Below are 13,846 nucleotides of genomic sequence, written 5' to 3'. Positions count from 1 at the left end.
GGGTTGCATTTTATGCATCTACTCACAACAGCGACCTTTTCAAAGCCAGGAGTTGCGTCTAAAGTAATTGACATGTGTTGTTTTGTAAAAAGCAAATGTGCTTTTCAAGACTTGCCCGGGACTCTCCAGCATCTTAAATGACTTTTTTTTTTTTCGTCTCTTGAGTCAGAGAACTATTAGTGCTTATCCATTCATCAGCCGGTAGAAAATCAAAAGTACCGTGGCTGTGACTGGGAGTGGGAGTGGCAGGTTCACGATACACAGGCTTTTACATGTATTCATACATCTCTGGAGACCAATTTTCTGAGCTGCTAGTGGCATATAATTCCACTGTGATGTGTTTTTCGGTTACTCTGAGTGTATTGCATTATTATGTCCCGTCCATCTGTTTTCCATACAGACCACCTGGAAAACCAAATTTTAAAAGCTTTTACCACAAATTGCATACTTTATTTAACCCCAGATCACCTGAGTGAGAACTAGTTCCTTAAAGCACATTTCCCTGTTTATTCTAAGCTGTAATATATGGGCTAAGTAGTTCTACGCTGGAGTAGCAACATTGTTCTTTTATTTCTGTTAGTCATTTGCAGGTGCTGACCTGGGACCAAAGTCTTTTTGCATCATTCATTATTTAGCTCTGAAAGCATGTCAGAGATATGAAAATCAGGATCAGAGCTGTGACTTGAGCAAAACTGCCTAGCTGAATATCTAAATAGGTAGTTACTGCTGATAAGATCTGCCAGCAACAGATTTCATAGAAGAACGCTTACCAAAAACTGTAATTTCATCTGTTAAATCTGTTTTGCTCCAGTGTGTCATTTTGACCCTTCAACTTCAATTTTATTTCTTATTTTGTCTGAAGTTCATGGCAAAAATGGAAATGTGCACATACACATAGTTTCAACAGTTCTTCCAAAGTGTGATCTAATCTAAAAACAGCAGCTACATGGTGGTCCTGAACTGCCCAAGGAAACAACAGTGAATCGTAAAACAATCGATAGAGGATGGTTAATAATTGTTACCTCCCAGGGTAGCTGACAACAGGAAGTGAGTCCCATACTTCCTGATCAGGCTGTCAGTGATCATCTGGGTGGTGGGCCTACGGCCCAAGAGTCGGATGTTCCTGATGAACTCAGGAGTAAGCGGTAACGGAGACTCCAGAAAATCTCTCCTTTCCACCGCCAAGTTGTTCACCTTCCATCTTCCAAACTCCCTGGAAAATGAGAAGTGATTATTATTAATATCCACTAGATTAGGGTTTCTAAGTGATAAGAGAAAATAAGATTACCTGAAAACAAATGAAAACAAGATTTGCGCAACTTTAGACTTATAGCAAACAGCTTGTAGTTCTGAAGCAGACGTGCTCACTGGTTCACACCGATTAACAGATGAAAATAATGTGCCAAGATATGCAGAAATGCACCAGCAAAGAAGAAGACAGCAGCTTAGCAAAGAGAAAGAAAAAAGCACATATAGAAGAGTATAGACAGATTATATTTTGTTGATTAACACTACATGTAAAAGTAATCTTCATTTAAAAGAAAAGTTCACATGACTTTCAATCATTTATGCAGCTAAAATATGTCATAATCACTTATTACAGGTTCTTTAGTATTTTCTCTGTATTCTGGCCTTTTTACATAATGGCAAATTGAATTGCTTTGATTTGAACTGTTGCTACACTTAGCAATGTGATATATGGAAACTTCATGCTATAAAACTCCTTGAAAAGCCTTCAGTTGATCCAAAACGTCACAGCAACATTATAGAATAAACAATTAGGAGTGGAAAAACATGGCTTAAAGTAGTCATTATGGCATCACTTCTTCTAAGGTAAAAGAGTTGACCACGTTTGCATATTAGAGATACAGTGACATCATACAGATAGATCTTCTGCCTAAAACTGAGCTGAATAAATTACACGAAGAGACAGAAACAGCAAAGACAGAGAAATAGTGAAAGAAAGAGTAGTGCATTGCATTTACGTTATTATGTTGTGTGCTATGACAGTGTTCAAAACCTCTCGACCATGCTGACGCAGCCTGAATTAAGGTGCAGCTCAGAGAAAGAGTGAGAAACAAAAGAATGAATGAATTCACAAGAATTTCTTTAGAAATAACATCCAGAGAAAAATCTGCTATCAACTGAAACCACGACTGCCACATGGGATAAAAATGTGCTCCAACTACGCAGCTTCCAGCTGTTTTCTTTAATAACCCTATCATTACAGAGATATACATCAAAATGGACAAGGTACAAGGCAGTAAAAGAAACAATAATGGATGTTTTCTATATTGAAAAAGAAAACAAAGTGAGATGAGCCTAAAGAAAAGACTCTGAGCCTTTGTTACGTCTTCAGATTCTTCCTCTCTGTCATTTCCTTCAAATTATTTTCACGTCAAGTGTAGCTTATGTGATGCATTTACTGTACATTAATACTTGTTATTTACTAGAATATGTATGAACATATTCGTGTAGGATTGCACTTGACAGACGATAATAATTCAAGAAAGAAAAATGAATAATACTATAAAGCAGAACCATCTTACCACCTCTCTCCTCCATACAGCCTATATGCTGCAGAGACTTCATCGACTTCCATGTGAAAACACAGCAAGGACATCACGAGAGGAAAAATAGATACCGTATGTCAAAGACAGCACGATAAACTGAAGCAGAGTGAGACGCAACCAACTAAAGGATACAGATGTTCAATCAATAAAGACCAACCTTGCACCCTGCATGCATTTTCCAAGTATTTGTGTGCAACATTTGCCCGAGGCACAGCTCTTTGTACTGGGATTCCATTTGGCAGTGCTTTGACTTCACACAAAGTTATTCTGTTACCATAAAGTTCAAGGATGATAAATTTCCACATGAAGCGTCCTTCACACATAGTACTGTTTACGTTAGTTGCACTTACACACTTTTCTCAACAGAGTGAGCCTCAGTGAATCAAATGTAGCCTCTTGTGTGCTTTGTTTGTCTAGCATGTGGCAAAAAAGTACTGGCTGAGAACACTGTGTTGTGAGAAGAGAACTTCGCATGGTATCCTTCGTGTAAAAAGATCTCCTTGGAGTTTTGCTATAATGCATTTTTAATTTTGCTACCCAATATATTTGTTTTGATTAAGAACCAAGTCATAACAAAACATAAAGTGATAATAATCATGCATTTTATTTTAGGCACCTTTCAAAGTACTCACGGTCACCTTGTATAGAAGTGTAAAAAGCAGTAAGAATAAAGAAATATATCAATCAAGTCACTAAAGCACATACAAATGCAGTATGTAAAATTTGTAATCCACTATTTCTTTTTTTCCCCCTCATCAACATGATGGCAACTGCCAAAACTGAAATACAAATGTCGGCTGCCAATATCAGTCTAACTGATAGCACAAAGTTTTTCTTATCAGTGTGGTTTTGACCCAAGACACTATTTACTGCTTTGAAAAAGCCTCACAAATGTGAAGTTAATCACCAAAGAAACCAAAGAGATAAAACTAAATAACTTCTGAGGCTCCTCACAGGCTTGTGCTCTGACATAAAAAGCCCAAAGCCTACAATACACAACATTCACGGCTCGTAAACTAAAGCATGGCACAGGAAATGACTGAAAAGCTGACTGCACACATGGGTGAACAACAAATAAAAAACTTTGCTTATACGCACTCATTCACCATATATTGACTCGGTCTTTTGATCAAAGTATCAATAGAAAAGTGTGTCTGCGGGTTCACACTCTCAAACCTATAGGGTACTGTTGCAACATATGCTGTGTACCCACTGAGCTCAGGTGGAAGGTTTTTTATTTCAGTATCTCCAACAGGGAGAAAAAAGTCTGCTAACTTTGATAAAAGCACTGCTACTTGCAGACTTTCAGGCAAGGCTTCAAGTTGTACTCTGACCATTGCTACCCTGCTGTCATAACAAACAGGATAAGAGAACCCGTGGCCTAACTCCATGCGACTAAGGTAGCCGAAGATCAAAACACAGGGTCACTATACAGGAAAGAAGCGCTTAGAAGTGAGTGCTGAGCTCAGGGATTCCTAATCTGTATCGATGTTTAAAGGCCCAAAAGATATAACACGAGGGTGGCAACAGTTACTTCAACCAACTTCAGTATCTATGCTGGTGCTGCTCACATTAAATGTTCTGGGACTTCATGAAAATTATTATTATTTCTTTCCACCTACCAATCAGATTTTGTAAAATTTAGATGATAATCTTAGTTACCTTTCATTTTGTGTTGGGATTTTTTAAGAGAACTGCTTATAAAATCCACTGACAACTCAACAAGCTAAATGTTGAAAAAGGTGTTACTATAAAATCTATCCAACAATACCTGACAGCTGTTTTGTTAGCTGTTGTTGATTTGATTTTGCTGTTATGTTGTTCTTCTTTTATTGTGGAAACTGTCTAATCAGAGAGATTAAACTGCAGTGGATGCTCCTTCATTGTTTTCTTTAAAAGCAGTGGCAGTTGTGGGGTTAACATCAACAGCAACATGCATGACTTTTTGAATGAATTTACCAGTCGATCTACGTCCCTACCCTCACCTATAGTGACCGAAAGAACGAAATCGCGGATACCAGCGGCGGAAATGGGCTTCCTCCGAAGGGTGGCTGGCCTCTCCCTTAGAGATAGGGTGAGAAGTATGGCCATCCGGGAAGGGCTCAGAGTAGAGCCGCTGCTCCTTCACATCGAAAGGAGCCAGTTGAGATGGTCAAGGCATCTGACAAGGATACCTCCTGGGCGCCTCCTGGGTCAGGTGTTCTGGGCATGTCCCACCTGGAGGAGGCACCAGAGCAGACCCAGGACACGCTGAAGAGATTATATCTCTCGGCTGGCCTGGGAACGCCTTGGTGGTCCCCAAAACAAGCTGGAGGAGGCTGCTTAGGCTGCTGCAACTGTGACCCAGCCCCGGATAAGCGGAAGAAAATGGATGGATGGATGCTTTTTCTTGTTCAATTGCTGTCCACCCCACATTAATATATTTTTCCATAACTTCACAAAATCAATATTACTTTAATTTACTTTATCTTTTACTTTCTGTTTATGACAAACAAATCAGCTTCAGGAAGCAGAGCAGCATTTTGACATTTTCAATTTGAAGGCTTTTTAAAAAAAACAAAAACTTTTTTCTGTTACAGTTTTCCTGACAGTTAGATTAAGTATAAAACACAGATATTTAATTTATGATTGGACTTGTATTAATATTATCATGACATAGATAAAAAAAGAACAGATAAACATGAAAAAGACATCCCGCCTACAGAGAAATAACCTAGTTTGCCATTTTGCTAAATTAAGGCTGTTTCCTTTTTAAAGCCGTTCAATGTTTTTGATGTTTAAAAAAAATGTAAAACTTAGTTATTAAGCCAAGAACTGCTGAAGATAGATTTTTTTCGCTCTTTCCTTGCAAATCTACATTGCAATGAATTTCTAAAGAGACATTTATGAAGTCACAGACAGATATCACAGCTGTAATTATAACAGATAGACTATGATTACTTTGAAATTTCTCTTGGAGGGTACCAGAGTGTGGTGCCAATTTCTGCTTGGCGCTGCTCCCAATTTACTCACATAATCACGCTCATGTGAGAAGAAAGTAACGGGAAAAATGTTCTTCAAAAAAACCCTTCTGCCTGTTTTGGAGAGCACTCTATTCATTTAAAACTTTTTTATGATGGGTTACATCCTGATGCAGCGTGAGCATCAAAAGCACAAATGAGCCATGCAGAAATGAATGCGACTGTCCCGAGTGATGGATTATTTTTGTCAGACTTCACTGTGTGGCAGGAAATAACAAACATTTAGTAAATGTTTGTGAGCTGCATTGTCCAATCAGTCAAATGTTGCACTTTTCTGTCTTCTGAGTAAAAGCTTGACTGCTGTAATCAGAATGGGTTGAACAACCTTGGCTGCAGATGATGGATGGAGGGAGTGTGGCCTTTTGAAAGGGTATATATCACATTAAACCAGGAGTAATGAGGAAAGCTCCAACACACAGATGTTTAAATGATACAAAGAGTAAATCGCCAAGAACTCAGGCTGCTGCATACAAAAGTTAGAGCAAGCTGGTGACACAGATTATAAACAACTCATATCATTTTCCTTTTCTGTTATAGAACTATAAAGCGAGACTGATTCGCACAAAATTAAGCAGAAATTGAGGGCAGTGTGCGAAGTAAACATAATGATGTTAAATGGATATGTGGTACCAGTTGACCTTTTTGCTGACACTGTAGTATTCAGACAAAGGCTTTGACTAATCTCTTGCTCAGATATATCTAGTGTAGCTATTAATCTTCACCTCATTTCATGCCGTACAAATAAATGACCTCTTCAAATGGGACACTATGTCTCTTGAGTTCCACTTTGCAGTGTGAAAGCACTACTTCAAAGCCACAGCACGTTCTGTGGGACCAAAAAAAAGAGAAATAGAAAGGGGGAAGGCGGGGGGAGTTACAGGTACAGGAAGAGTATTCGAAAATCCCCCGCTGTTATTCGTTTCTTCAGTTATCGTTGACTGTGATAAGCTAGGCCTGTCTTATCTTAAACCCCCAATAGGCCAAATGGTTCATCCTGCAGGGAAAGGATAAAATGAAATGGGTTTCACTACAGAGTTGATTTTAGGGGCTGCAGTCCTCTCTACACCCAGCTAAGTCATTATTATTATCAATTTCATTTCTTCTTTTTGCAGGGGTACATCAGTTTCATCAGTTTCAACTCTCTTAACACCATTACTGCCAAGTTGTTGATTTTTTTTTCCTCCTTTCAAACGCCAAAAGGTGCTGTTTCAGCTGGACCATCTCTGCATTCTGATGTTCGTATGGATACCGTAGATCTTCAGTGATATGGCGATGAAACATTGTCCGGTTGTAGATGATATTGTTAGCTGCTGTGGAAAGGCTGTGAGTTAAGTGTTGCTTTAATTTTTTTCTCATTGTCATTCCTTTAGTGCCATCATGACTTTGACGTTTACAGTTTCGAGTGAAATATCTCTGTGACTTACAGCTGGCTTGTCAGATATTTTATTCAGATTGCTTGGTTCCAGCCGCAGTTTGTTTTAGGCTAATTTGCAATGAACACACAGCACTGTGGCACTTGACATGCGTTACACCTGCTAAATAGAAACGTAGGTTATTAGCATCAGCGCTGACATTACCATTTAGCTCAAAGCAGTGTGAGAACAGCACAGCCTCACCCAACCATTGCAGTCACAGCATCAGACTATAAGTCCTGTTGAAATAAATTCACCCTGATTGTGTTGCTATGTCACATTAAAGTTATGTTTTCTTGGATGCATTAAAAAAATTATAGAAGATAGTGAAGAGCCACAGTATGTTCTAATGTATTGATACAATAATCACAATACAACACTGTCTCACCTGTTTCTCTTTTGAATATTGGAAACTGTCCTCTATCATGTCAGGAGCTTTCACCAGTAAGTGTTTTTCACCATTGTGCTACATTCCTTTGTGCTCGTCTGTTGCCTCGATAGCCTTAGTATGGTTAACAAAATGGACAGTGAGTCTGTCAGAAGATCACTGGCAGTAATCTGAATGTTCCTGACCATCGTTTTAGGGTAAAAGCCACTAAGATAACTTTATACAAGCCGCTACTGCCTTTGCACATGATATTTCTTTTACTTTAATCAGCATGCAGGATATGCATGCCTACAGTTAACCAATACTTGAGATCTTTTGTCCCTTCAGCTATTAGCTGTTTAAACTAGAAGAATCATTATTACTCTGCCTTCATATGAATATTATTCTCTCTTTTATCTCCACTGAGTGGGTAAGTGGAATAATTAAAGTGTGTTTTTTCTCAGGGCATGTGTACATTTCTGTTTTTGTTGATATTTTCTTTTTTTTGTTGTCTTTGTGTGAGGATATTTGATGAGGCAATCCAAAATGATATTTTGAGTTCATAAACATTCAGTCTACTCTGAAGTCCTGGATAAATATAAAGGACTCAACAACTGATGCACTTTTACTAAACTAAAATACTTCCATGTGTTGTTAATTTTGTACTGCTCAACTACAAATTAGAGGGATGATTGCACTCCAACTTCTAAACCACCCGAGACTTAAAAAGAACACAAAAATGTCAAATATCAGCTACACAAAACTGCAGTTCAGTAACATCCCTACCAGGTCTTACAATTAGGTAAATACAACCTGAGACGAACAGCCTAACATGACATATCACACCATGTCATTACTTCACACACAAAAAAAAAAAAACCCTAAGCCAAAATCCAGAAGCATTGTGTGAAGCTTAATATACCCCATCATTTAATAGTTTATAGAGGCACCTTCAGCAGCAATAGGTCTAGTAATAATAACTAATAACTGCAATAACGTTCCCATATGAATTTATCAGTTTCTCACAGTAGTGTGGAGTAATTTTGGGCCACTCATCTTTCAGTGTTAGGTTCTTTGAGGTGTGCAAGCATTCATTTATGCACAGCTCTCTTAAGAAACAGCCACAGCATTTCAATCAGTTTCAGGTCTTTACTTTGACCATTGCAGCACCTTGAATATTTTCTTTTTCGGTCATTCTATTGTAGGTTTGCTTTTTTTTTGACCAAGCTTTAGCTTTTAGAGAGTTGACCTTGTATTACATTAGACTACTGAATATTTTGGTTTACACTGTTGCCCCAATGACTGAAAGGTGCCAAGATCATGTGGTTTGGTTTTTGTCAAATGTTATACTGTGCATTTTAGCAAAACAGCTCCACTTTTGTCTCATCTTTTCGGAGGACATTGTTCTAGAAGCCTTGTGGTTTGTTAACAACTTAACATAAGCTGTGCTGCCAGTAAGAAGAGGCTTTTTAGTAAGAAGAGGCTTTCTCCTGCAACCCTTCCAAACAAGCCATACTTGTTCAGTCTTGTTCTAATATCACTGTCATAAACATGCTAACTGAGGTCTGCAGAGTCTGAGCTATAGCTCTTGGGTTTTTGCAGTTTCTCTCAGCATTATAAAGTCTGACCTTGGGGTGAATTTGTTAGAATGTTCACTTCTGGGAAGATTGCCAACTGTTTTGAAAGTTTTCCACTTCTGGATAATCTTCCTCTCTATAGAATAATGGACTTCCAACTGTTTGAAAATGATCCTATATCCCTCGCCTTGATGGCCGGCGACAATTGCTTTTGTCTGTGGCATTGAGCTAACAAACACCTGAATACTCCAGACCAGGAAGCTGCCGAAAGGACCAGACTGTTTTTATTGTCCTGAAACATAAACCTTTAGGATTTAAGAAAGGTGGGCTTTTTTCATGAGTGTAAGTGGTTTTACAACCTTTAATCAGCATAATCAATTCAATCAATTCACAGTTAAATTGTAATTTTATTGAAATCTTAAAACACAAAAAATAACCGCATGGATTTTCTAGACGCAAGAGGTTCAGAGTAAGGCCAAATGCATGTCAGCACTCCTACCTTCACCCTGGTGAATTTGGCAGCTTTCCTCTTGGCAGTGTTCGCCATGAACAGGTGGCTAAGGCAGAAGGCCCACATTGTGTTTGCATTGGAAGCAGTGGGGATGCTCTCCAGTGAATCCCCAAAGCAAACAATCACACACACTTGCACACCCACAAAAACACAAAGCCTCTTTCATTTCCTTTGCAGAACTTGTTAAAAAATCTTTCAAATTCAATCAGTAAGAAAAGTGGGAAATTGAGTAGAGGCATAACGTGGTGTGAATTCATTACTCCATCACTGCTGAGCCAGCTCAAACACTGTAACTCGAGCCACCGATTCTGGTAATTCATCTTCTCCTGTCATTGAGCATTTATTAGGATTTAGCAGAAATCTGAACTACACATGTGGAAGAGCAGACCAGAAAATAATATTGTCACTTTCAATCACCTCTGCCCAGCAGTCGGCGCTAAGCAGCGTGTCTTTCAACTAAAAAAGGACTGTCAAAAATTATCACTGGCAACAAACACAAGCGAAAGCCACATTTACTTACGAATGTAGCACGATGGTGAAAAACACTTACTGGTGAAAGCTTCTCACATGATAGAGGACAGTTTCCAATATTCAAAAGAGAAACAGGTGAGACAGTGTTGTATTGTGATTATTGTATCAATACATTAGAACATACTGTGGCTCTTCACTATCTTCTATAATTTTTTAAATGCATCCAAGAAAACATAACTTTAATGTGACATAGCAACACAATCAGGGTGAATTTATTTCAACAGGACTTATAGTCTGATGCTGTGACTGCAATGGTTGGGTGAGGCTGTGCTGTTCTCACACTGCTTTGAGCTAAATGGTAATGTCAGCGCTGATGCTAATAACCTACGTTTCTATTTAGCAGGTGTAACGCATGTCAAGTGCCACAGTGCTGTGTGTTCATTGCAAATTAGCCTAAAACAAACTGCGGCTGGAACCAAGCAATCTGAATAAAATATCTGACAAGCCAGCTGTAAGTCACAGAGATATTTCACTCGAAACTGTAAACGTCAAAGTCATGATGGCACTAAAGGAATGACAATGACAATGAGAAACAGAATTAAAGCAAATGAGCCTGTATTTTGTCCATTTACAGTGGGATCATTGTCTCTTTAATACTTTTACGATTTCTACTGATTTATATAATTGTGAAATGTTTTTTATTTCACTTCCAAAACAACCAAGTGCCAAGAGAGCAACACTTTTTCCAAGACAATCAAAGGGAAGAGTCTTTAAAGGCCTACTATTTATTATGGTTCTTTTACCAGATTATTTACCTCATGGGAGAACTTGGAGTTGTCAAAACCTCTAAGGGGATTTCAGGAGAGGAGATAAGACAGAGAACATCAGTTAGAATGTAGCAGTGGGATGTTGAGAAGCAGCGCTGAGGGAGTTTGCTCTAAAACACTCACCTCAACCCTCTTCAGAGCACCTGCAGTCTCCCTTGTGGTTTAGGAACTCTGCTGTTGTTCATTGTAGCTGAAGTGCCTCTTATATCAAACCGTAAGCCGCTTTGTTGTGATCAAGTTGAACACAAAGAATGGGTGCATCATAAGTACTCTGGCATGTTGAATAAATAAATTAGGAATAATTAGAAGAATCCCATTGTTTTAGTCTACTATTCGTTAATATACAGTGGCGCTCAAAGACACATTGATGCTATCTGTGCTCTAATTAATTCCACTGAAAACTGTTGTAGTAGTTTAATTATGTGTCCTTAATTTAAAGTGTGAAGCAATTATGTGTTGTTGATGACTTCAATATCTATGTTGACAGCAGCTTTAGGAGTGGTAGACTAAATTGACTTCAGCATGTTGAAAGACTGGAGTTTATTTTTAAAGGTTTGATCTTTTAACATGTCACATTTACATGTTTCAGATTGCCTACTTTTTTATTAGACAAAGATACCCATAATAACCAAAAATGAAATTTTTAAATGATGATTCACTTATTACAGAAAAGAAAAAAAGCTTTCTAAATCTGTCTGAGCCTATATGAACAACAAAGGTTAATTTCGCATTAGCCAAAAATGTCTTGATGATCCATGAGACATTTGGGAAAATTGTCTGTGGATTGATCACTCAAGAGTTGAGGTTTTTGGAAGGTTTGAGTCCTGTTACATCTAATCTCTGATATAAAACAAAAACACATAAACACACACATACATATAAAGAGAGAGCAGCAGACAGAAAGACAGACGAAAGAGAGGGAAGGTGATCCGGACTGGGATTGAGTTGGAGTTGCCAGATGGCAGAATAGGAGACAAACAGGAAAGTACCTGATATCCCACAGGCCAATGGGAACCATGATAAAGACACAAGAAGGTCAGCCAGCAAAACACCTCTAAAAAGGTAAGCCATCTCAACAATAAGAATAAGATCCAAGCCATCAATACATACACCCTACACTGCAAAAACTCAAAATCTTACCCAGTATATTTGTCTTATTTCTAGTCAGAATTATCTCATTACACTTAAAATAAGACAGTGAGCTACAGGGCAACATTTCAGTAAACTAAAGGAACTTGTTTCAAGACAGTGAATCTTAAAACTAGAGATTTTTCACTTGTTCCACTGGCAGATTTTTTTTTTACTTAATACGAGGTATTTTAGCTTGAAATAAGTGAAAAAAATCTGCCAGTGGAACAAGTGAAAAATCTCTAATTTTCTCTAGTTTCAAGATTCACTGTCTTGAAACAAATTCCTTTAGCTTACTGAAATGTTGCCCTGTAGCTGACTGTGTCTTATTTTAAGTGTAATGAGATCATTTTGACTAGAAATAAGACAAATATACTTGGTAAGATTTTGATGTTTTGCAGTGTACCAGTCATCGGATACCTTGTTGGAATAACAAGCAGGCCACAGAAAGTCCAGGACCCTGAGGCTCTATGAGCAACAGAAAGAGGGAGTGCAAGGTTTAGTGAGTGTCAGCGTGACAATCAACAATCCGAAAAAATAGATCAGGAAGATGCCCCCTACCCTGAGATGAGCTGCTTCAAGAATGCCCAAGCTAGCTGAAGACAGACTGAGTGACCGATGCACCTGGGATGTACGATCAACAAATAGACGAAGGGGCTGACATCAAGAAATCTTGCCAGTGGCTAGAAAAGGCCCACTTAAATGACAGCAGAGAGGCTCTGATTGTGGCAGCACAGAAACAGACCCATAGAGTCATAAGTCTATCACAGCTGAAATATGAGAAAGTTGATGTCTTAGAAGCAGGAAAACTGGGCAATCATACGAATTTGGGCAACTTTGACAAAAGCAAAAGCATGATGGCCAGACGACTGGCTCAGAGATTCTCCAAAATGGCAGCTCTTGTGGTGCATGCCCGGTCTGCAGTGGTCAGTATCTATCAAACGTGATCCAAAGAAGGAACAGTGACCAGTGACGGGGTCACGGGCGACCAAGGCTTATTAATGCACATGGGGAGTGTCACAGATGACCATTACCTTCATCAGCAACTCAGTGGGAAAGGAGAGGAGCTGTAGACCAACTCCAAGTCAGTGATCACCAAGTGCAAAAAAGATCAAAGTGATGCACTGTTCCCACTGCTGTTCTGCATAGGCCTTAATCCTCTAAACCAGCTCATCACAAAGAGTGGATATAATTACAAGTGGAATGATGATCAGCCACCACCTGCACATTGGAGACATCAAGTTAAGTCAAGAGTGACTAAAAAAATTTACTCACTGATCCACATCACCAGGATCCACAGCAAGGGAATCGGGATGTGTTGGAGTGAATAAATGTAGTTGAATGAAAAAAGAAAGGAATAACCCACACTGAAGGGGGACAAATGCTAGAAAATGAGGATGCAGGAAGGTCACCCAGCTCAGTAGTAAGAATAGAATAAAATAATAATAATAATAAAATAAAATAGAATACATACACTCTACTGGTCATCAGACACCCAGCTGGTATAATAAGCTGGGTATGTAACTATAAATTGGCAACCACCTGGTGAGCACTGTTAACTTAACTGAAAACTAAGCAGCCTCATACTTATCACTGTTAAAATGGTTAACTAAAACCTTTTTCTACTGTTGTTATTAGGAACAAAAATCCTGTCCATTAATTTTCTTCTTCCGCTTTTGTCAAACATCTTGGTCCTCGACATGTACAGGAAACCTATGCGTAATATGGACACACATCTTTGGATCAAATGTTGGTCCAATCCGGACTCATGAGCAAATCAATCTAAGGGCCCCTACATGTTAGCAGTAGCTTGCAACATACTAGAAGAACAGAAAGTGAATATATTGCACCTATTATTAGTCAGCAGTCAGGATATTCAGGCTACACCAGCAACTTTATTTTGTATGTTGCAAAAGTTTTTCATTTAACAGCAAATTTCAAGTCAAGTGAGTTGACACGC

The 13,846-nt window shown here is 38.6% G+C and overlaps 1 protein-coding gene across 3 annotated transcripts in view; it reads right to left on the bottom strand.

The window, feature by feature from the left end:
• The window catches only part of brinp3a.2 (bone morphogenetic protein/retinoic acid inducible neural-specific 3a, tandem duplicate 2), a 58,673-nt gene that overhangs the window by 21,889 nt on the left and 22,938 nt on the right, over positions 1-13,846 (bottom strand). For 2 of the 3 annotated variants that reach the window (XM_004567365.3, XM_004567366.2), the window contains exon 3: positions 1,023-1,213. In XM_004567365.3, coding sequence (XP_004567422.1) covers positions 1,023-1,213 — 191 coding nt within the window. Of the gene's footprint in view, positions 1-1,022; positions 1,214-2,549; positions 2,641-13,846 lie in introns of those variants that run through there. The other variant, XM_076875978.1, reaches the window with a different exon arrangement.

Source organism: Maylandia zebra, linkage group LG17 (assembly GCF_041146795.1).
Source record: "Maylandia zebra isolate NMK-2024a linkage group LG17, Mzebra_GT3a, whole genome shotgun sequence".
NCBI classification, from domain to species: domain Eukaryota; kingdom Metazoa; phylum Chordata; class Actinopteri; order Cichliformes; family Cichlidae; genus Maylandia; species Maylandia zebra.
This window is presented reverse-complemented; position numbering and strand designations above follow the sequence as displayed.